This window comes from Fundulus heteroclitus, chromosome 2 (genome assembly GCF_011125445.2).
Source record: "Fundulus heteroclitus isolate FHET01 chromosome 2, MU-UCD_Fhet_4.1, whole genome shotgun sequence".
NCBI lineage: Eukaryota > Metazoa > Chordata > Actinopteri > Cyprinodontiformes > Fundulidae > Fundulus > Fundulus heteroclitus.
This window is the reverse complement of record NC_046362.1, coordinates 17,710,545-17,735,057: the sequence shown is the minus strand read 5'-3', so window position 1 is coordinate 17,735,057 and position 24,513 is coordinate 17,710,545. Positions and strand designations below refer to the sequence as shown.

The 24,513-nt window shown below is 38.5% G+C and overlaps 1 protein-coding gene across 4 annotated transcripts in view; it reads left to right on the top strand.

Annotated features, from left to right (window-relative positions):
* The window catches only part of scaper (S-phase cyclin A-associated protein in the ER), an 89,498-nt gene that overhangs the window by 18,857 nt on the left and 46,128 nt on the right, over positions 1–24,513 (top strand). For 3 of the 4 annotated variants that reach the window (XM_021320944.2, XM_021320945.2, XM_036149785.1), the window contains 12 exons: positions 1,424–1,777; positions 2,791–2,958; positions 3,060–3,117; positions 3,198–3,315; positions 4,884–4,995; positions 5,417–5,557; positions 5,662–5,817; positions 5,920–6,062; positions 7,394–7,475; positions 7,563–7,715; positions 10,729–10,836; positions 17,147–17,283. In XM_021320944.2, the coding sequence (XP_021176619.2) occupies positions 1,424–1,777; positions 2,791–2,958; positions 3,060–3,117; positions 3,198–3,315; positions 4,884–4,995; positions 5,417–5,557; positions 5,662–5,817; positions 5,920–6,062; positions 7,394–7,475; positions 7,563–7,715; positions 10,729–10,836; positions 17,147–17,283 (1,730 nt within the window). The remainder of the gene's footprint in view (positions 1–1,423; positions 1,778–2,790; positions 2,959–3,059; positions 3,118–3,197; positions 3,316–4,883; positions 4,996–5,416; positions 5,558–5,661; positions 5,818–5,919; positions 6,063–7,393; positions 7,476–7,562; positions 7,716–10,728; positions 10,837–17,146; positions 17,284–24,513) is intronic. The other variant, XM_036149795.1, reaches the window with a different exon arrangement.

The window sequence follows — 24,513 nt, the reverse complement described above, 5'->3', positions numbered from 1 at the left end:
GAGCCAGACATTTCTCCTGGCTCTGATTGGTTGTTTCTTTCCGGGAGCGATGCATTTTTGAAAATGGAAGTGGGACTGCTGTGAGCAGCCAGAGTATTTTTCTTTTTTCTTTTTTTTTCTTTTTTTTTTTTTTTTTTTTTTTTTTTACAGATTATCTTTCTCATATTTTACTTTAAGGACACAGTGACAGTTTTAACAAATATGTAAAAATTAATTTACACAATGGTTACCTATTGCAGCTTTAAGGACTGTTGTCTGACAGCTGACAGTTGTAATAAAAGTTGCCTCTGCATCTGTTTTAGTTCTGCTGCGCTTCAGTTGCCAACAGGAGACTTTTTATTAACTAGTTAAAGCACCCTTTAAAACGAACTCTAAAACGCCAACGCACTGATTTTAAAATGGAGGTGAGGTGAGCTTGCTATCTAGTCCTCTGGCATTTTTGCTGCAGAATTCTGAAATGGCTGAAAATCAAAAAGGAAAAAACTGCACATCAGATAAAACGATTGTAGAAAGAAAAGAAAATCAGGTCTACATGTAATACAGGCCAGTATGTCTCTGAATGGGACTGAAAGAGAAACACTCAAGCTCTTGAAATGTTCTTCAGATGATAAAAGGGTTTAGCTAAATTGTAAATCTTATTTTTGAAATATAATTTGGAATCAAATATCACACAGAGTGATTTCGCAAGTGCTTGGAGTTGCATTCAGTTTCTCTGTCTGCGGGTCTTTCTCAGTAAGTAAAACATCATAGTGCTGGTTGAGGCGCCACCCACTTAAACTGAAATAAAGAATAAATTCCTGCTAAATTTATTATTAGCTTCTTGGTGCTATATACTCTACGGTTTTGTTGTTTTATAGAATAGCATCTGCTATTTGCTGGTTAGTTGGGTCATCTTCCCAGTTAGTGCATGCAATCAGATGTTTATCAGACATGCCACTCGTAGCTTGCTGAGCAGTTTTATAACAGCATTATCTTTCTAATAATGATGAGCAGTGCTCCTTAAGTTTTACACAATGACGGTCTGTTTTTTTTTTGCAACCGGAAGTATTTCCGAACAGCTGAAATACTAATTTCTTGTGAACAAATGAATCTTTCTTTTACTCAACTATAGAAAACTGATTAAATCAGCACTTTAACTGAATCTAAAACGCGTTTTAAACTATACAAACATTGTGATGTGAAGTTTAAGTGTATTAAGGGTATTGCTCGACACCGGTGACTGGCCCATGTCTAAAAGCATGTTGGTACAAGCTTCCCTGCATGTTTTTTTTTTTTTTTACTTTCTAGTATGTGGTTGATGACAATTTTTCTTTTGATGAAACCATTTTTTATTTTTTTATTTTACAACCATCGTAATGTACTGCTCCAAATATGCATGTCTTTAATTCAGTTTGCGTGTGTTTGTGTGTGACTGTTGGTGCAGCCCCCAGCAGAGCCTATGCAACACTCAGAGCAGTGTGTCGACGCACCCTGTGAAGACGTGCCTTCCCCTGTAGCATCACTTGTCCCGTCCCAGGCCTCAGAGAGCCCCCAGTCCAAAGCTGCAGTCCCATCAACAGACGTTATTACTATATCAATCCCAGTCTGTGCTCAGACCATTACGGCATCCCTCGACCTGCAGCAGACGAATGGGCTCAGTAATCTGTTGGCCTTTGGGGACGCTGGAGCTGAGGGGGGCGCGTCACAGGGCATGACAACATCTGCTCCAGGACAGGCCGAGGCTCCCATGGCAGCGGTGAAACTGGAGAGTGTGCTGGACCCCACAGAGCTTTCTACTGTGAGTGCTGAGAGATGGAGGAGCAGAGGGAGGGGATGGCTGAGAGGGTAGGGATCCCCCAGGGTTCTTTAGCGCCTAAACAAAGTCGGTCTCAAGAAACCCTCAGACCAAATGTGCAGACAGGACCCCGTAGCTCTGTTTAGTGTTGGTATAGCAGCATTCATTGTTAAAAATAGCTGTGACTAGATGGCCTATGTGTTGTAGAGAGCATTTTAAGGCTGATCTCTAAAATGAATCCCTCAACTTTAAGCAAATGTTTGCATGTTTTTGGTATATGAGTTTCTACTTCAAATCGTATGCAGTTATAATGCCACTGGTGTTTATTTCCTCCAGTGTAGTGTCTTGTAGATCATTATATGCTTATTAAAATCAAAATAATTACCTATCCTGCTACCACAAACCACAGAATAAATGACACCTTTTCCACCTCAGATGGTTTTTGGATCCCCAATTCTGTTTATTTTCCATATAGTTTTAATGCCGTCAAACTACATAAAGCCTCGGATCAGTCAAATCCTTAATTTTAGTAGTTGCTTTCTAAAGTTACCTCCTTCCACCATCTCTTCACCCTCACTGTTAATGTGCCCTGCATGACTTTTGGATGCTTCCCCACTTGTGATAGTCGTGTGGTATAAACTGTGATTGGATTGAAGTGGGTTTTTTGATTCTTTGATTTATACACGCCCATAAAGGTCAGATCATAGCAGAACCTTGATTTGATTAAAAGTACTTTTCTCGGTACAAAAATCAGAATTCATTCACTGGCAGTGAAATGCCGTCATATTATTGCATGTTTGGTCCTCAAAGATCCATTGACTGAAACGCAATATGAAACTAATCATTTATATTCATCTATAGACTAAGTTTTATTTATTTATTTTTATTTTCATTTATTTATTTTTTACCAATGTTTTACTTATTAGATATTGCTTTGTAAATAAAATAGTTTTAACCTTGCCACATTTCTAAAGTTTTAAATCTGCTTGTCTAATTGAACTGGTGGATGATCGCAGCCTCAGTCGATGGCGGAGGTCCTCGCTAAGAAAGAGGAGCTGGCGGACCGGCTCGAGAAGGCCAACGAAGAGGCTATAGCCAGTGCCATCGCTGAGGAAGAGCAGCTGACCAGAGAGATTCAGGCAGAGAATAATGACCTGGAAACTGACAATGAAAGTGATTTCACAGTAAGATTGCTTAAGTTTAATTCGTTTTCAATTCCCATTGTTTGGTCCATGTGCCAGCTGTTTACTTAAATCGTTAATTCACTAAAAACAAATCACCACAGGCTAACAGTTGTGGAGGAGGCAACATCGATTGGAACGATATGCTGGCTGACTTTGATGGTATAGAACGCAGCATCTGAATGTACAGTTCTTTATGTAAAAGTTAAAACGTGGTCAGTAAACGCTTTTGCTTTCTGTAGCTCGAGAGACTTGGCGTCAGAGTACCTCCTGGGGGGATATGGTAGAGGAAGAGCCTTCCCGCCCTCCTGGACATGGAATCCACATGCATGAAAAATTGTCCTCGCCATCACGCAAAAGGTAAAAGACACAGACGCGCGTTTAACAACAGAGTGTTTATTTTCTGCCCTGCTACCCAAGGTTGAGACACAGTATTGTCAGCAGGGTTGTCACCATACTAAAATTTCAAACTCAACGTCGATACCTGGGAATATATTCAATACTCGATACGAGATGCTAGGGCTGCACAATTAATCGCATTTGCAATGTAATCGCAGTTAAAAAAAAAAACAAAAAAAAAAACACAATTTCCAAATCGCGGAGGTCTGCAATTTTTGGCTATGTAACAATTAGTGAATCAGACGCGCCCGATAATTTCTGCTCCGAGTTGAGACGCAGTGGGTCTTTTAGCACCTAATCTGCTCAGCGATGGAACAGATTGATTTGTTGTTTGTTTATGTTAAAAAAGACATGATAAATTAAACGGGGGGGGATTGCATTAAATCGCAATATTAAGATAAAAAATTGCAATTACATTGTTTCCAAAATCGTTCCGCCCTACAGATGCCACGGAGATTTAAAACAAAAGAAATAAATAATGAAAGGCATTAAAAATATTTTATTAACATGAAAAACTCAGTTTTCAATCTCAACATGGAACAGGCTTTCTCAAAAGTACCACACATGCTGATTAAATAAGTGTGCGAATAAATGCAAAATAAATAACCCAAATACAACACGCGCCTAGTAGCATGCTAGCCACAGCCAGTCACACAACATTAATGCGGACCACTGGTCGCACTAACTTCAGTAATACGTTTAATGTATGGTAATTATATAATGCACAGGAACTTTAATTTAGTAACCTGTTGCAATTCATCCTGAAGGCCAGACTGCCGGTCTTTGACATGTTTGGCCAATTTTGTTTTGATGCTTGACTTTGTTGCCACCACTTTAAAGCACTATGTGCAGACGGGCTTGTCAAGATTTTTGGGTTTTCATTCTTCGTTTGTCTCATATGCTAGAATATTTAGCAGCGATGCCATGCCAAATTAGTATTTTGTCCAGATACCGCGTTTGAGTATCGATACTTTTCAGAGTACCGATATATTTGACAACCCTTATTGTCAGGCATTATAAGAAAGTGTTAAATAGTGCAGATAAACACCTTTAATTAAATATGGTCATCTCATTTATTCATTTATTTATATAGCCCTTTACAACTGCCAATCAGACTGCCAGAAGCACTTCACGGCAAAATCCTAAAATCATTAAAAAGCAGCTAGAACAAATAAACCATATATCAGCTTCAATTGTGCAGCTCCCTGTCTACAGTACAGAGGTTCATTTTATAACAAAATTGACAAATTTAAGGTCAAAGTCACCACGAGATTTAGGGCGCTCAGATCCCAAGACAGGATTTCATCAGGCTTGCTTAAAAACATTTGTTGTAAATGTGCTGGTAACGCAGAATAGATCAAAATAAGTTTTGTAACTGGTATTGGTGGTCTTCAAGCTGAATTTAGGGCATTCAAACCTCCTTCCCCCCCTATTAATTTACAGCATCTTCTATCCCTCATCCCTTTTTGTTGTTGCCTCCCATCTTTTAAAGCAAACAGATGATTTATTTATTCCCATAATTCTTACAGAACAATTGCAGAGTCAAAGAAGAAACACGAGGAGAAACAACTGAAGGCACAGCAGCTGAGGGACAAGCTTCGCGAGGAAAAGACACTCAAGTTGCAGAAGCTCATGGAGAGGGTAAGTCAGCTAACCTGATGGATGGCTCCTTAAAGAAACTTCATTCAAGCTATCCTCATACCAGCTCGCAACGAGCACTTCTTTCAACACACTGCCTGATAGAATCACAAAATATTAAAACTTTCTCCAGTCGTGTTCAGGCCAGCTGGCCACAGCCAGACATGAGATGTCTTGCCAAAATCTACAGCCTTTCATGAAGTTTGTTTTCATTCTCCAAGTCTTAGCAAAACGAGAAAGTCGTTGAACAAATTGGGTTAACCATATAAATTCATAAAGTGGTGTTTAATCTTATTAATTCCCACGAGGACATCCAAGTGAAGGGAGTAAATGTGGGGGAAAATATCACTGTTTTGTCTTTATGAATCTATTAGACATTCCTCTGTTTTGACCTCACCAACTGATCACTCTTCACTTTCTGTAGGAGAAAGATGTGCGAAAATGGAAAGAACAGTTGCTGGACCAGCGTCGGAAGATGATGGAAGAAAAGCTGTTGCACGCTGAGTTCAAGAGAGAGTTGCAGCTCCAGGCCATTGTGAAGAAAGCTCAAGAAGAAGAGGCCAAGGTAGAGAACCCCCCGCCACCCCCGAAAAAGAAAATCAAACAATGTGTCTCTTCCACATCATTTGGTTTACGTTGTCTTCTTACCATCTGTTTTTGCAACATTAGGTGAATGAAATAGCTTTCATCAACACCCTGGAAGCCCAGAATAAGAGACACGATGCCCTGGCCAAGTTAAATGAATATGAGCAACGCCTTAATGAGCTACAGGAAGAGAGACAGAGAAGACAGGAGGAGAAGCAGGCCAGAGATGAGGCTGTTCAGGTTGGATTTATACTTTTATTTATTTTGGGTGCTAATTGACTTGCTTTAATCTGCCGTTTAAATAACATGCCCACTTTATTATTTTTCTTTTTGTTCTTGTAGGAACGTAAGCGGGTCTTGGAAGCAGAGCGTCAGGCAAGAGTGGAGGAGCTGCTGACAAAGAGGAAGGAGCAGGAAGCTCGAATTGAGCAGCAGAGGCAGGAGAAAGAGAAGGCTAGAGAGGATGCAGCTCGGGAAAGGGCCAGGTTTGTCTTCCTGTACCCCTTGAATTTGGATGTAAAAATTTTCAGGTCACATTTAAACTCATGTTTTGATAAAATTCTTAATATTGTTTTCCACTATACAAATTTGTCAACATTAAGTAATTTCCTAATAAGTGACCTAGCTTTTATTGATCCAATCTTACTATGAACCAGCCTTCTGCTAAAAACGCTAACCAGTCTTGTATTTTTTCCAATAGACAGGGTTTTTTTTTTTTTTTTTTTTTTTTTTCTTCATTACAGAAATAGCTACTTAATCTTAATAGACAGTGCCTTGCAAAAGTATTCACACCCCTTAACTTTTTTACAGTTTAGTCATCTTACAATCCCTAACTTGAGTGTACTTTACTGGGATATAATGTGATATACCAACACAAATTTAAATTGGAATGGAAGCACGTGTGTTTTTTGACCATTTACCCTTGATGTCCCTCAATAAACTCAACTGCAACCAGTTGCCTTTCCGATGTCACTTAATTAGTATAAAATGTCCCGCTGTGTGTAATTCAATCTCAGTGTGAATACAGCTGCACTGTGAATGCCTCGGAAGTTTGTTGGAGAACATGAAGACTAAGAAACCCATGAGACTGGTTGGGGATAAAGTTCTGTAAAAGTTTATTCCTGGGTTAAGTTGTAAAACAATACCTCAAAGTTTGGATGTCTGTCATCTGAATATGGAAAGAGTAAAGCACAGCTGCAATCAAGACATGGCTGTCCACCTATAACACCATTCTAGATACTGTCTCAACCCTCACACAGCCGTACACTGATCTGCAGATTAGTAGGCACATGGACATGTGGTGGGTAGGATGAAATCGAACTCACAACCTTCCGTTTTCCAGAGAAGCACTCTTCCTGTTGTGTTCTTGTTGCCCACCTAAACCTGAACATGGCATCCCAATGGTAGTAACAACATTATGGTTTGAGGGGGCTTTTCATCAGCGAGACCTGGGAAGCTGTTTGTAGCTAATGGATCGTTGGAGCTAAGTACAGGACAATGGTGGAAAAGACTTGAGTCTTGGGTGAAGGTCAAGTGCCTGTCACACTAAAGATTTTCTTGATGTTAGAAACTATGTACGTTTTTGTTTCTACTAGACAACGATTAAATATTTTGGTTTGTAAACATAAGATCTCAATAAAATCAATTTAAGTTTGTTATTGACATTTTGTGAAAAGGTTCAGGGGATATGACTACGTTTACACGGTATTATAATCTCTCAATAAAAATCAGCAAATGAAAAATGTTGTTGTTGTTCAAGTAGCATTGGGTATGTATGTGACCCTTTACATTTAATTGCATATTCCTAAATCTAAAGAGACCGAGAGGAGCGTCTGGCTGCTCTTAGTGCTGCCCAACAAGAGGCCATGGAGGAGCTCCAGAAGAAAATTCAAATGAAGGTAAGTGTGCACCGTGCTGCTTTCACAGACATGGTGCTGGACTGCCCACTTCCCACATGACCTACGGCGTGTTTGGTTCCTTCACAGCATGACGAGAGCAGCCGAAGGCATATGGAACAAATGGAACAAAGGAAGGAGAAAGCTGCTGAGCTCAGCAGCGGTCGACATGCGAACACAGACTACGCCCCTAAACTGACACCGTATGAGCGCAAGAAACAGTGCTCACTTTGTGGTGTTGTGGTATGTAAAGTTTCAGGGCTTCTTGTGTCATCTTGTGCAGAAATTTGTTCAGTCAGAATAAACTTTATTCACCAAGTTTGTGGATGCAAACCAGGAATCTGACGCTGGACTATAAATATTGCATTGTGTGAAGTGCATGAATGATACAACTTGAGCTGAAATGACTTAGATCCAGTTTACATGACAACGCATTAAAAACAGAACTTTTGTCCCATCTCTGTTAACATGTTTACATGACAACGTTCTAATTACAATCTCCGTTTAAGGCTGGTTCACACGGCAGGATTTTAACAAAAATGATTTCCCTCTGACCCTCCTCTTCCGAGAGGCGCCGATTATCGACGTGTCTCTTAAGAATTTCTTAAGAGAATATCTTGCCGTGTGTGGTGTGTTAAGATCCGCTTGGTGGAACGTCAGGACAGCTCTGACCTCAAATCGGGGATATTCAACATGTCGGGTTGTCTTTCGGATATGTTGGCGTGTGTGATGTCCTCCGAAGACAAATGAGCGCACAGACTGTTGAATGTGATGTGTAGCCAATCAGAAAGCGAGGTGGGGGATTCCCCAAGAGGGGAAAAAAAACAACTCTCCTCTATTTTATAGTGCAGCAAGCATAGAGCCCCTCGATTGTGTTGTCTCCACTTTTTTAACCAACACATTTCTACTGGTTATGTTTTTTTCTCTGTAAAAATTGGTCCACAGACCATCGCCATTATTCTTCCTGGTCGTCCATCGGTATTTACTTCGAACTCACTTCTGATCTTGAGAGGATTCGCAAGATTTCCCGTCTGATATCTGAATGATCCTAAGCGAAATCTGTTCGTGTGTGGTGTGTCGTGCTTTCCGTCTGACCGGAAACCACACACTGAACGAGCAAACCTATTTTATTTGGGGATTTTTTTATCGTTAGGTGTGGTGTCTCTCGAACAAGCAGCTGTAGAAATTAGAAAATTATGTAATTCCCACACTGCACCACTAGGGGAAACTCAACATGTGCATGCATACTGCCTAAAACCGATCACAACTAATAAACCTTTGAGATTGCAGAGAATGAAGTTTTCCTGCGGAGAAACAATGAAGTTCAATTGTTCCTTAAAGTAACTTTGAATTGTATCAGAGTCAGCAGGTATCCACCATTTTTTTTTCTTCTGTGATTTTTAAAATTGTAGGCAGCCATAATGTTGTGCCTGCATACATTAATTTATAACGATTTCTAGCATCCAACACCAGGGAGTCCCTGGAAGAAAAGTTCAGTTTTTATTCCATTACAACCTGGAACCCATTTTCAAACTGTGCTGTTATAAGAACAAACATTAAACATTATCTTGTAAATGAACAGTGCAGACGTGATCAAACGGTTCCGCTTTCACCGGAAAACGTTGTCGTGTAAACAGGGCGTTTAGATTTCCTCTCGAGCTGCTCAGTTTTAAAAAAAAAAATAGTTTAAATCAATATTTGCGGTCGGCCCAAATGATTATAAGAAACCGGGAAATGGAGCCAATTAAGGGCTTTGGTAGTTTAGGGCAACTCTGATGCAGTATTTGGATGTCTGCATTTATGAAGGTTATTGAAAGGATTTCACAAAAGTTCTTATTTAAATGTTGATTTTTAATAGCATTTATTAAAACAATTTGTGACTGACTATATTCCTTTTTGTTTTCTTTTTTTGTGTGTGGAAAAAAAGCATCTGGCAGCCAATTTCACAAGCACACATTTATCTCTGATTAACTGGCTGCCATGACAACAAGGGTAGAACACCGTGGCAATTCAAACCAGCATCAGATAAAATGAAGGGTCAGGGGCAAAATAAGGAATCTTGTTAAAATGTTAACTGACCTTGGGCTGACATCTGACACCAGAGATCACGGATGGGTCATCGGGGAGCACTTTGTTTAATGACTCTAAACAAAAACCATCTCAAAATGGGCTGCTTTGCAGAAAATGATTATTAACTGTTCCCCGTTTTCACCTCTGCGTCAAAAAACTCTATATTGACACTGTCTTGAAAAAGTATTCACTCCCTTTAAACGTTTGCACGTGACAACCACAAACTTCTGAGTTTTATTGGAGTTTTTATGTATTAACTGATGCAAAGTAGAACATCATTAGGATGTGAAAGTAGGAGTTCAAACAGAATCATTGGGAAAACACCCCGTCAGACTGGAGCAATTTGCAAAGAGGAAAAGGAATAACTTCAATCTTTAGATGTGCTAAGCTGGTAGATACATCCTAAACAATATTTAGGAAATGGTAGTTCCAACAATTATTGACTCAGGGGAGCTTAATACATATAGAGAAGCTTTAGATTCTGACTATTTAGAAGTAAAAAAAAAAATTATCCAATTGCGGATCAGCTTTTTGAACGTTTCCAGTGATGATTCAACAGTTTGTTTGGTAAAGAGCTCAAGCCTTTTTTTATCATCACCTTAATCTTCGGCTCCCTCCAGAGGTTCTCTGCAATATTTAAGTTGGGACTTGGGTTGGGCCACTTCAAAGCATTATTATTTCTTTCAATAATAACAATAAAAAAACGTTAGGAAGATTAAATGCTTGCCCTAAAATGAAATCTGCCCTCAACCTAAATCTGACTTAACTATAGGTACGCTAAACTTTTTAGCTTTTATTTGTAAAAAATGAAATAAAATAAATATGTATAATTTGTCTGCCTCCTTTACAGTTATATGGTGCTTTACGGTGGCTCACATAAAACCCCATTATTATTAATCTGGTAGAAACACTGCATAAATATAAAATAGTTGAAGGATTAAGTACTTTTGCAAGGCACCACGTGTTGGCAAAATGCACAACCTTCCTGGAGTTGGAGTCCGTGCAGCATGTTCTATGCATTTTGTTTCTGTAAACCGAGGTTTAGGAGCTATAGATTGTCCTATTGTGCTTGTGTGTGTGGTGTATTGTTTCACCAGGTTAAAACGGGGCCCCGCTGACCCTTTCCTGCTCCTGCCTCCTTTGTGCTCGTTGCACTGACCTCTGACCACTATGTTTGTATTTGCAGATCACCTCTGAGGTGCACCTGTTCAGCCACACCAAGGGCAAGAGGCACCAGCAGGCCGTGCGAGACAGTAGCAGCATCCAGGGCCGGGAGCTCTCTGATGAGGAAGTGGTGCGTATCACCAACACGCTGCTGGGAACAAACATCCCTTCATTCTGTCAAAGACTACTACCCTGCTGCTGCTTGTTGTGTCAATAGACAAAATGAAACAGCAGTTGCCCTTTATGACGTAGGCAACGTGATCGTTTATCCATCCTATTATATTCTGTCACAGCCGCTGTTGCTTGCTTTGTCAGGTTAGAAATGAGCCTTGAAATGTACATAGTTAGGCTTCAGTGAAGGTTTGACATCACCCTGTTATCCCTGGGCTTTATTAGTCCTGGAGTTGGTTTCTGTGGGAAAGCAGCTTCCTAATGCAAGGCACTCTCTCAGGCTGCAATTTGAGATCGGCTTTTCAGCAAAGCTCTTTGTGTGGCTAACAACTATTGGTGCTAGAAGCAGCACCTTTGGTCCGTCTTGCTCTGTTTGTTTTAATTTTAACACAGAATACCTCTAAATTTTGCTGTTGGCGTTATAATGATTATTTCCTCGAATTTCCCTATCACTGCATTTTCCTTAAAGGTTTATTTCTGGTATCCAGATCAGAACCACAAAATGTTCAAATGAGTTTTACAGTTTTTCACTGTTACTCCATAAATGTTCTTTTATTTATTTATTTATTTATTTATTTATTTATTTATACATATAAAGTTCCACAGAGCTCCCGCTTAATGCACAGCCATCTTGATGCCTTGGCAGCTTCTGTGATGTTTTTAGTGGCTTTTCTTATATGAAGCCCTTTCACTCTAATGATGATTGACTAGCATCCTGGCAACTTCAGACTCCACCTTTCTGACAGAGGGGTCGATGTAATTGTCCCTTAGGAAGAACTCTATCATGTGTTGGGCAAGAACACCGAAGAATAGTTTGCTCTCGACCCTAAGGAGCGAGATGTCAGAACTGTACTTGAGTTCCCCTTCTTCTAAATCCAGACCCCCTTGGCACGCCGCCTCTTTTTCGCCACCTTCCCCCTCCTCCATATGATCCTAATGATTCTTCATACTCTTTTTCAAGAGTCTGGGGTACCTGTTGTAGACGCCATATGGCATTTTACTCAAGTCTGGGGCTGAGTTGGTTCTTGTAGCCCTGAGAACTTCAACTTCTTTCATAATTTGAAGGGGTACTCACCTATTTTAACCAACTCCTTTGGGCTATATTGAATTATTCCATTAGCGGCAGTATTTGGTTCAGGCAGCAAAGTTGATTGGCCATAACAATTACAAAGATAAAAACAAATAGGTGAAATATTGCTACTAATAAGAATATCGAAAATACTACAGAAAATAATGAATAATAATAAGGTACCAAACTTAGTTTTTAAGAATGTATTTAAGTAATTAATTGAGTGTTGTTATCCTTTTAATATGTGCATTACTAATCATAATTACTAATATCATGCAAGAGCAAAGTCAACTTTATTTGTAAGCATATCCGATGTAAGCATTAAAATACAAATACAAGAAGACAAACGGTTATAAAGCAACTGGAACAAATAAAATAAACTGATTCTTGATCAACAGCCAATAAAATAGATGAGATTTGGGATTATAAATTATATCAAGTAGAACCTGATCCAGTCAAGGGCAGTCCTGTGCTGCCAATAAAATGTTCTAAACGAGATACTAAAATACTGTGATCCATAGTATCAAATCCATCTGTAGCTAGAAAATATTTTCTTAAAAACCCAGAGCAGAGTTGATTCTGTGCCGTGACATTACTTAAAACCAGACTGAAAGACCTCAGAAAGGTTATTTGCTGTTTCAGAAGTCCATCAGCTGTATACAGATTATTTTCTTCAATATTTTTGAAAAGAAAAGACAGCTTGGGACGTTGTCTAAAATTTGACAGTACAGTTAAATCAAAGCTAGGCTTTTTAATTAAAGGCTACACTGTTTGCTGATTCCAGTTATTTGGAGCAACAAGGCAAAAACTGAATGCTCCAAAATAACCTAGGTTGGTACGTGTCCGTAGGAGAACCTGAGGGCTTTAGATGACCAAGCGTCTCATTTAAACAGTTAAGTCATCAGCTCGAACTGGTGGAAAGCAGCAAAGCAGGTAACCAAGTGGTGTGTCAGAAGTTATGAGCCTGAACATTTGCCCCCTCATCCACAAAAAAAGTTCAGAAACTCTTCACATGCCTTGAAGGAAGGTTCAATGCAGATGGTCTTTGAAACAGTGAGAATATTCTAAATAGTTTTGAACAATATACAAGCTTTGTTGCAGTTTAAGAGAATAAAAGTGATTTTTCTTTTGGCATCTTTCACAGCTGCCTGATAACTCCAACAGTCCCTTAAAATTTTAAATGACATTAAAAGCCTATCTTTTAATGTCTTCCCGCTATTCGGCACTTAACATCTAACGGTACGAGTTGATCAAAGCAACCGCGACTCAGACTTAGTTTTAGGTGACCTGGGTTTCAGTGAAGCTCCAACATTTATTGCAGCCTGGCAGGTGGAAGGTCTAAGGTAATTTTTGTCATGACCTACAATGTCAGGCATTACACATTTTTGATTGAAGAGGTAACTAAACCAGGCAGCTGTGGAAGGGTTAAATAAGACTCCATCATATTAAGACATTATTTCTGCTAAAAGTTCTGAATGATGGTTTAAAGTCTTTATGACCAGTTGGGTGGTTGGGATCAGAGGAAATCTAAACCATTTAAATGCAAACTTAAGTAAGAAGTTTTTTGAGTTTTAAGTCTGATATGAATTAAGGGTCTTATTTATTAATCCCTTCAGACTAATAAATTTGCAATAATCGTTTGTTAGATTTTCACAGCCCAGCAGAGGGTGGCCTTTCAGAAGAACAGCGTAGTCTAACATTGGTTATATTTTTAAGTTACTCAGAATTCAAAGCTTGATTCGGGGGGGGGGGGATACAGAAAACTATGTATATTCAATCTGTCTAATACGGCTATTTGCAGTTCAAATAAAATTTTAAAGGTTTTTTTGCAAAGTATCTTAACAGACTGTTATTTGAATCAAAATCTATGATACAGGTGTTACTGAAATACTGTACTTAATGCTGTTAATTCCTTCAGAATTGACACTAAAACCAATAAAGTTGTCATTTGATCTGTATGATCATTAGCACCGACATGACATGCAACCGTGTGCCTATCACAGGATTCTGTATAGGACTAAAGGAAAGGTGAACAAACACACCCTGTGTAATACACATTTGTAAAAGGCTGCGTTTTCAAATGTGACAGGCCAGCTTGTGTCAGAGATGGGAGAGATGTTTCCAGTGTCTCACATTTCTGCCATCAGAGCCAATCTGTGATATTGTGCTGGAGCTGTGCCCTTGGGTTGGTGTCGCTGCAGCTTTGTTGCTGTGGGTCTGTGGTAGACGGCTGTCTGTCAACGATTCTGAAGAAATGCAGTCCATGTCCCAGTGTTCACTCATATTCCAGCAACGTTTGATCTAACTAATGTGAATTTTTGTTGTAATCCATGGTGTTTGGGATTTAGATGACTACATGACTAAAAGAATTTCATTAAGTAAGTGGCTAGTGCATTAGATGGCCTCTCAGAGATATTACACATCAGCTTCTTCCCAAGCACAGGACAGCTATGGTCATGAGTCACGACTGACCTGCAATGCGAGGGACATGAGGCCAAAGGTGCATGTATATTATAAATACAGAATAGCATACTAGCTTTACATGCAATGAGCATTTTGTTTTCAAAGCTGTAATGATTAATTTGGTTTACATTTACATTGTTTTCGTTTTAAAAATGATATTCTTTAAAATACAAATGAATTTAGTGTAAAGTGTGTCAATGAAAGTTAAACTCCAGCCAAGTAGTATAACAGCACAACTAATTTTGTCACCTGAAAATGTATTTGCTCCAACATAAAACATGTAATTTGTTGCTGTTTAGTTCTTTGATGTTTGAATTATTTGATATTACCAAGCAAATATTTAGATTTACCTTTTATTGTGTGATATGGTCATGTTGACCATAGCAGCACAACACTTTTTTTTGGGCTCTAGGTTTTATATCTAATCCCTCCCTGCATTCTTATGGAAAGGACTTTTTCACTTTCTTTCGGTTAAGTTTGGATTCAGTCTGTACCTTTGTTGGACTAATTTGCTTTTGCACAATTGAGGTTTTTTATTACCCCTCTCAGTGACAGCCTCCATTCAGGCAGCAGGTGCAGGGACAACACTTGACCAAAGGCTATGGTATCCCACACACAGGTTAGCGTCACTACTGAATTGAAACCCTTTATCTGATGGCCATCCTATTCTCTGGGGTGCTAGATGACAGGATAATTGGATAATTGGTTTCTTGCACATGCATAATGCTGTTCAAATTGGGTTACATTCCCCTGTCTGCTCGTGGAAACATCAGAATCATCTGACAGCGTCCAGACAGAAGCCAACACCTCCAGTCTGCTCACATGTCTAGTCTATGGGTGGGCTTTTAGATAAAAAAAGAGACTAGGGGGAATTGGTTGTAATCACCAGGTTTGGTGGGACTATTGAGAAGTGTCGCGCTGTGTTGAACTTCTGCATGTGTTTGCCTATAATTGTGTATTTGTAGGAAAAATTTATTAGAGCTTTGAGGCCGATTTTTTTTTTTATTTTCAGTTTTTATAAAGCTTTTACCTAACAGTACAGATCTGAGCCGATTCAGGTTTTTTACTTTTTGAAACTAATACTTGATGATACAAAAGACTGTCGAAAGGCTTTTTTGCCTTGAGAAGTTAATAATTAAGGCTACAAGCAGATGGGGCCATATCACATGATGTGTGAGAGCCAACACTGTTAAGGAATGTTTTACTAAGGCCAAAAGTAATGCAGAGATGACATTTTAAATAGTCTTTAACATCTTTTATTGTTGATCAACATGTTTAGCAGTGTTTCCCCTACCATTCAAGAGGAGGGGGGGCACCCCACCAACAAAGTTCCCCGCCCCCCCAATAAGGTCAGGGCTTGTAGTAAATTATTATACAAAACATTTAGCCTTACTAAAAATAGCGCTAGATCACATCCTGAGCTATTTCTGTCTCTAGGCTCCCACATAATAAGGCGGACATGAGTCTGTGGACAGGTACTTTACATGCAGAGCCTTAAGCATTAAACGTTCTCGACAATTAAATGGCTCAATGGTCATTTTCGGATGTCCTACAAAAATATAATTTGCTTTGATTGTTGCAAATCGCCAACGGCCTGTCTGTTTGAAACAAAACCCACCTTCCTGACTCCATCAATGAAATAAGATGGCTGCTTTATACTTGGAAAACACATTTTGTTGCTCGATGGACCCCATGAATGGATCAGAAGCAGATCCCAAATGTAACAAAATTAAAATTGAATAAAGTTATGCTCAAAAATGTTATAAACTCTGGCAGATCTAGATTTTAATGAGATTTCATTCAATCAAGAACTATCAGAAACAGAATTATTTTCTTGTCATTGTGCAAGACAGCACAACGAAATTTAAAGAATTGCAACTTTCAAGGACAGTGCAAATGAATAATAAAAATAACATAAGGATATCTAAAAAAAAATTGAAAAAGAAACAACTGGGATGATCAGGGTTAGGATGAAATTGCATTGTTTAGGGCAACAACATCAAGGAAGAAAGGCAGGTAGCCTTCAAAATATAACCCATGTATACATTTACAAGATGGAGACAGAAACATAAAGCGAGAGAAAGAGAGAAAGATGGATAAATAAGAAAAAAGTTAAATTCCGTTTCTTCCCCCGCTGAGAAACAGAATTTGCAGGGGATTCACTGGCTAGCATTACTGAAACACCCTCCATATGTATTCCCTTAGAGAATGTAGATCATCACTCTAACTCTGATGCATCTGAAAGGCAGACATTTCCAAATCCGGCTAATCTATAACAGAGGTTGAACAATTGAGAGGATAAATCAGAGCGACTTTGTTGTTTTCTGTTCAGCCTTACTGTTATCTCCTAAAATCTTGCTCCCGAGCTCTTTCATAGCCTGAATGAACCACAGGCGCGCTTTGACATATTGTATACACTAGTTTTCGTTTTAAATAACCTCTTAGATCTCCGTCCTTTCACCGAGTTCATTTTAAACACTTCATCGACCCTGAAAATGATTAAGGGTCTTTTTCACTTCACGCAACATAGGAAGTTTGAGAACCACTGGTTTATGCCTGATACGTTAGCCGTTAGCAACCCAGCAATATTTGATTGAATAGTTTAAACGTCCAGAAAATTAAAACGGTGGTTTATTGTCAGTTTATGATAAAATGTGTTTTTTGCCTTTCACCATTTGATTAAATGTTCTAACCATGTGAATATATGTTACAATTGTTCCCATTTCTGTTTTTTTAGGAGCATCTTTCCTTAAAGAAGTATATTGTGGACATATTGACAGATGGCTCCGTTTCCTCTGAGAGTTTGAAGGATGGTGAAGAGCGGCAAAAAGCGAGGAAGAAAGCAAAGAGGCTTCGTGCCAGAATGAACTCCAGGTAATAACATCTTCTTTTTCTCTAATTCTGTCCGCCAGTTTTTCGTCCCGCTAGGCCCTTATCTTCTCTCAAGAACTCAAAACAAAACTGAGCCAGAACTTTTTTTTCCCCCCTTATCTAAGTGACAAGGAGACAGAAAGCAGATCATATTTACATCCTTGCTGTCTACAAAATACCACTGATGAAGTTAATTTATGACCACTTTCTGTGATTGGGGAGCAAAGCTGCCGATCGATCCGTAGGTTCCCTTCTTTCCCCCCTGTAAAGAGCTCTTCTCCAAATTGCTGCCATAGCTCTGCCAAATCTGAAGCCTCCTTCAGTGTACAAGGTGCATGTTAAAGTATGTATGAGCCATGTCTATTTTTCTCTAAATCAATAGTAGTTAACAAATAGGAGGGGATGATGCTGTTCGTCATAACCCGGGCTTCAACTCTGAGATTAATTCACTGTCAGAAAAGGAAGAGAGAGGAATAGAGAGACGTTAACAGTTTTTATTGACAATGTGTTAAAGAGGTGTTTTTGATGCAGCTTATTGGGAGGATTCCATCATAAGTAAGATGTACAATTTATATTTGGAGAAAAAAAACTTGACTTCTCCTTGTTTTACCAAAGTGTGGCCCCAAAACTAAGGTACAGTTAGGCCCAGAAATATTTGGACAGTGACAGTTTTATTTTAGCTGTTTTGAAAACATGTTCAGGATACAATTATATAATCAATATGGGCTTAAAGTCCAGACTCTCAGCTGTAATTTGAGAGTATTCACATCCACATTGGATCAAGGGATTAGGAATTACAGCTCTTTAATATGCAGCCGCCTGTTTTTTTTAAGGAACCGAAAGTAATTGGACAATTGACTCAAAAGACTGCAAAATAAATAACAAGGCTGCATGGGCTCTTCCCTCGTTAACCTGTCATCAATTAAGCAGTTAAGAGGTCTGGAGTTGATTCCAGGTGTGGCCTTTGCATTTGGAAGCTGTTGCTGTGAACACACAACATGCAGTCAAAGGAGCTCTCAATGGAGTTGAAACAGACCATCCTGAGGCAGAAAAAAAGAAGAAATCCATCAGAGAGATAGCAGAAATGTTAGGAGTGGCCAAGTCAACAGTTTGGTACATTCTGAGGAAAAAAAAGAGAGCACTGGTGAACTTGGGAACTCAAAGAGCCCTGGACGACCATGGAAGACAACAGCTGTGGATCATCGCAGAATCTTTTCCATGGTGAAGAAAAAAAAAACCTTCTCAACATCCACACAAGTGAAGAACACTCTCCAAGAAGTAGGCGTATCAGTATTTAAGTCTACCATAAAAAGAAGACTTCATGAGAATAAACACAAAGGATTCACCACAAGGTGCAAACCATTAATCAGTCTCAAAAATAGAAAGGCCAAGAACAGCGTTCTTTGGATAGATGAGACTAAGATCAACCTGTACCAGAATGATGGGAAGAAGAAAGTTTGGAGAAGAATTGGAACAGCTCATGATCCAAAGCACACCACATTTTTTGGAAAATCACGGTGGAGACAGTGTGATGGCAGGCATGGCTTCCAATGGCACTGGGTCACTTGTGTTTATTGACGAAAAGACAGACGCAGCCGGATGAATTCTGAAGTGTATAGGGAGATACTTTCTGCTCAGATTCAACCAAATGCAGCAAAGTTGATTGGACAGTGCTTCTCTGTACAGATGGACAATGATCCAAAACATACTGCAAAAGCAACCCAAGAGGTTTTTTTTTAAAGCAAAGAAATTTAATATTCTGCAATGGCCAGATCTCAATCGCCAGATCTCACTAAAGTCAGCAAAAAAAACCTTCAGTTGGTATAGTTTGGTATCTGGCCTTTTTTTTTCCCTTTTAAGCAGAGAGTACAATGGGCCACCAGTTTAAAACTGTTATTTTAATTAAACATGGACAAAGTTGATGATAACACTTGAGCTTAGCAAAAGCTTTACATTTACTTAAATGTAGCTTCATTGAGAAAATATATGAATGGTAACATCTGTAATATGTTCCAGATGCAACTCCAAAAGATTTGTCAGCTTAAGGCTACTCTTTTGAGCATATTAACTTAGCCTAGTCCCTTCTACCTATTTTCATTTTTTTTTCCATGGAGTCTCAAATTCATGGGTTATAATTTTCTTCTCACGGTTTAAAAGTTAGTGAGCAGACATGTCAAAATGAAAATAAAACTGTCCAATATGTCCAAGCTAAAATTTTACTAAATTTGATCCAAGAATAAAGTGTACCCAAGAATGGCGGTAAGTGTTATCCCATGTGAGAGTCAAAACAGGATCATCCTGGTTTTCAGTGCTTATTTTATTTTACAACAGTTAACCAGCCACATCACTAAATTGTATGTCCTTCGTGTTTCAAAGCCTGATTTAAGCCTAGTTGCATGCTGTGATAGACTTCTCTGATTGACTAAGGCATTGCCATCATCAAATCTTTCTAAACTAGGCTTTAACAGATTCCTGTGTTAAAGTATTTATAGTAAAATAAGGGTTTTAATATTTTCCTGTACAGATGGAATCAAATGGTGAGCTACATAAAGGCCACTATGATTAACAACCGTGGTCTTATATCAGCAGGGCACATAAAAATAAACAAGTTTAATAATGATTTTCAACAACAAGAACTTAAGTTTAAAAAAGCTAAAATTCTTCTTGGGGAAACAAATTAGAGTTATGCGAATGAAGACTTACTACGACATTATCTTCCTGTAGAAAGGAACTGGCCCTCATAATCGCTGGACTCCCTCCCTAACAAGTAAAATAAATGGGATTAAAGGTATAGTGAACAATCTTTTTCTTTTTTTTTTCTTTTTTTTTTTTTGGCTTTGAGTTCCAGGGGGGTCATCTTATCTATTGGTTCTCCCACATGCCAATCATTGTGACGTGGTCACCTAACGCCACTTGGTGCTCGTTCCTTGCTAGTTTCCTCTTGCTGTGCATGTGTACTTCTAGTGTTTATGTATCCGGTTAACTTCGGTGTTTGCTGTTCATTGTAGCTTCGCTGCTCTCACCGTATACTTTGAAAATGACAGAGAGTCGCAAGACATAAACTGTCCTACAAGTTTATGAGAAGAAGAAGGCCTCAGAAGAAAGTAAGACCAGAGTGAATTTGGGAGATTCTTTCACGAGATCCCTCTGAGGAGTTGAAGAGCAGGTCTTGCACATGCGCAGTAATTCAAAAAGTGACTTGGGCATCTCTTGCATACATTTCTGGAAAAATTACCTCCCTGATCCAGAAATTTTAATCTACGAGAAGTCTAGTCTAATCTGAATTGTGAATTGACTGGACATCATTTAGTATATGAGATGGCTTTCCACATTCATTACTGCTTTTGAATGTTGCTGCTCTCCAATTGTATACATATGTGGTATTATGGGTTGTTGTTGCCATTTTTTTATTTTATTTTTGCGGGACTAATGCTATTTAGGTGACCGACTGAATGAATACCAGTCTTGCTTCTGTGAAGCTTGTTTCTTCTTTCCTTATCACAGAGACCCCTCTATCATCATTATGCTTGTGTAAGGCAGACTGATTTTTCAGCCCTCATTATAGATAAAATATGAATTATGAGAAATTGGTTAAGATAATATATTGCTGTTATGCTGTTGAGAAGAGTGTGTAACATCTTAAGATGACTAAAGAGACAATTACAAGTTTAAACAACCATCAATCTTCTGCACTTTATTCTCTCTACTGGTGTTTTTTTTTGGTGGGGTTTTTTTCACCTTTGTGAGCCTCAGCGGTGCTGCGAAAGTGACAACATGATCTGCCTCTGTTCACCATCACTCTGCAGCAGGTCCGCTGAGACCAGCACTCAAAGGCAGCAGCCCTTTAGAGGTCATAAATAACACAGAGCTCCCGTAAACATAAAGGTGAGCTACTTCACCGCTGGGTGGAAATGAACCTTTTTATTGAAACACCGCATGGTGTCTGTAAAACTGACTGGTTCCCACACCCATTTACTCAGTCCCATGATGCTGTACTGTTGTATCATAAAAAGAGTGAAATCACATCCTAGTTGGCTTTTTATTTCTACCAATTTGACCAAGGATCTCTGATGATACATTTTCAATTCAAAATGATCTAATACAATGTAATTTAAGCAGTCTGTCAACCAGTGGCTGGTAATGGCTTTTAGAAACTGAGGTCTCCTCCGCCCTGGTATAAACTGCTCGCTTGCTGATTGGTTGTCTGTGGTCCTATGAGCAGCAAACACAGTAGGCATTGTTTGTGTATGAGCGCAAATCAAGCATAGTGGTCTGTGTACAAAGACACAGCTGTATAGAATACATTATGAAGTAATTGATGTGAAGCTAACTTATTTCTCTGCTGCTTTAGATTTTGCAGAAAAGGATTGGTTTGTAAATGGTAAAATGTACATTTATTTAAGAAATGTATGCAGGATAAATTGCTTATAAATAGGTAGAGCTGCAACTAACAATTATTTTAATAATCGATTAATTGGTTGATTATTTTTACGATCAATCGATGAATCGGACAAAAAAAATAATAATTTTCCCACTTCTTTTTCCAAAATAGAACATTTGGAAAAACAAGTTGCTACTTCAGTGTTCTGTTACAATGATAATAGGTTATAAATATTTTTGCTTCAAATAAAGAAGTTTATGTTGACTAGATTGTAAGTCAGTCATTTAATAGGCAACATTGTCTATATGAACGGTAATTTAACAAAACTAAAGTGAAGCTGTAACACTGGGCTGTCAAATGCGGTTTGATTGAGCCTCGCCCTTGAACTCGTGCACCTAGGGGGAAATAATTGGGCATAATAATGCAACCAGAGAAAAAACTCCACTTCTGACAGTCAAATAAACCACCAGCCCATTTCACACTGTTTCAGCACAAGCTGCATTTTATGTAAATACTACATGCTACATTTGTCCTTCTACATGTTTTTCTTTTAAGGATGTTTATTCTGTAAGTTTTTCAATTTTTTCTTTGAAGAGTCAAAGGTGTTTAATATTTTTTATTTCCTCTGAGGGTTTTACATTTTTGAGAGTGTCTTTTAGGGATGCTTATGTCTAATTTTTCTGTGAGTGTTTTTAATTCAGGTCTGCCTCTTATCATTCTGAGAGTCTCACCAAAATTTCATTATGGTTACATAACAACTATAAAGACTCTTGATTCTTAAAAATTTAGTTCAGAGCCCTGCTCCTCTCTCCCATACAGTATCTTCACTCAGGCTTTGTCTGCAAATTAAAACTTAAAGCTTTATCAACAAATAATACCATCAGAATGAAATTGTATTCTGATTGAGACGGCTGGTTTATTAGGGGTGGGTATCGTTAAGGATTTATCGATACTACTACTCTTAACGATACTCCTTAACTATACGGTATTTTATCGGTACCATTACTGATACTTTTTTTTTTTTTTATCAAACAAAATGGTAAAAAATAACAATAATATAATTACTGACTAGTTTATTTTTTTAAAAACATTTGGAACAAAAGCAAACAAAATAACAGGACAAAATAAATATTTTATAGAAATCGAACAACAAAAACATTATAAAAATAACTTTATGCATGAACAAAAGGCTAAAACACTATCTTGAATAAAAATGTTGCAGGAGAGAGGAATATTCTATTAAATTTTATTTATATAGCACCAATTCACAACACATCATCTCAAGGCACTTTACAAAGTCAAATTCAATCAAATCAGACAGATTTGTCAAAAAGTTTCCTATCTAAGGAAACCCAGCAGATTGCATCGCGTCTTGACAAGCAGCATTCACTCATGAAAGAGTGCAGAGCCACAGTGGACAGGCCATCTGCATTGTTGATGGCTTTGCAGCAATCCCTCATTCTGAGCATGCATTAAGTGACAGTGGAGAGGAAAACTCCCCTTGCTTGTCGCTTTTGAATAAATTTTTAGCGGGGTCTGAAAAGTTGCTAAATAGTTGGCAACAGTGTTGATGAAAGTAAGCGAGGCGCACATGTGAGAGCAGAACGTTAGCCCCCTCCCTTCAGTCCCCTCCTGTGTTTCTTAAGGGTCGAGAAGATAGGAAAAACAATGTTAGCGTTGAAGTCTCCCTGAACATTTTAATCTGACCTTAGTTGTACTGTTAAGAGGACCGATAAGGCTGAAGCTTGTTGGTTCGTGAGGACTGTCCGATGTGGCCCCGGGGCCGTTTTTTTTATACCAGGTTTCGGTACCCTTCCCTACTGGCAGGGGTGCGAGTAAAGCATGGCGGCCTGCCAGGCTTAAAATATGATGGAGGAAACGCTGGAAGATCTTCCTCCCCACTGCCATTACAACAATTCTTTGAAGAAACCTGAATAATATGAGTTAACAACAACAACAACAACAACATTTAATTTCCCTTTGGGATTAATAAAGTATTTTTAAATTGAATTGAATTGAAAGCATATCTTATTGTGCTTGGCTTACTTTGAGATTAATGTGGGGTTACTGCACAGTCTTAAAAAGTCTGAAGAATGAAATTAGCTTTTTTATATTTATTAAAAAGGGAGTGGATTGTGAAAAATGTTAGTTTCCACATTGTTTCTTTTTCTATTATCTTCAATGTAAAAAAATAAAATAAATCAACATTTCAGGAAAAAGCAAAGTACAGTGAGATGGGGTGTTACAGTGAGTTCTAATTTTTCTTCTTGATCATGCTTTTGTTTCCACAGTCGTGGGACACACGGATATGAAAACCCAACTAGATAAATGCTTTATATACAAAGTGTCTAGAAACTTAAATCTTCAAATGTATAGACCTTTTAACTGGATAATATGTAGAGCGTGTGTTTTGGTAATCGACTATGCTAGAAAACCTAAGTTTGTTAGTAGATCAAGCATAGGTTGCTGCAGATTTGATAAGGTAGAAGATGGACAAATCCATTTGTCAGATCCCAGTAAATGTCTGATTTCATCAACCATGAGTTCATTTCTGGATGGCCCTTGTTCAATCATTGCTCAATAGTTTCTTATCTTGTTTGGGGAATTACTGATTAAAAGGTATGTACTCAGATTACATACCTTTTTAAAGATGCACCAGTATGAAGGTTGTTTGTTGTATTCTCAACGATAGCAGGAAAATGTAAAGAGAGAATTTCAACAGTTAAGTGTTGATGAGATGCGTTGACATTAGCAAAGCAGTTGTCCCTACAGACCCAAAGTTTGATTATTTTAAGCTGAGTTACATGACGATCGGCTGACAGGCCAAATAAACGGAGTCAGTTTGAACTGTT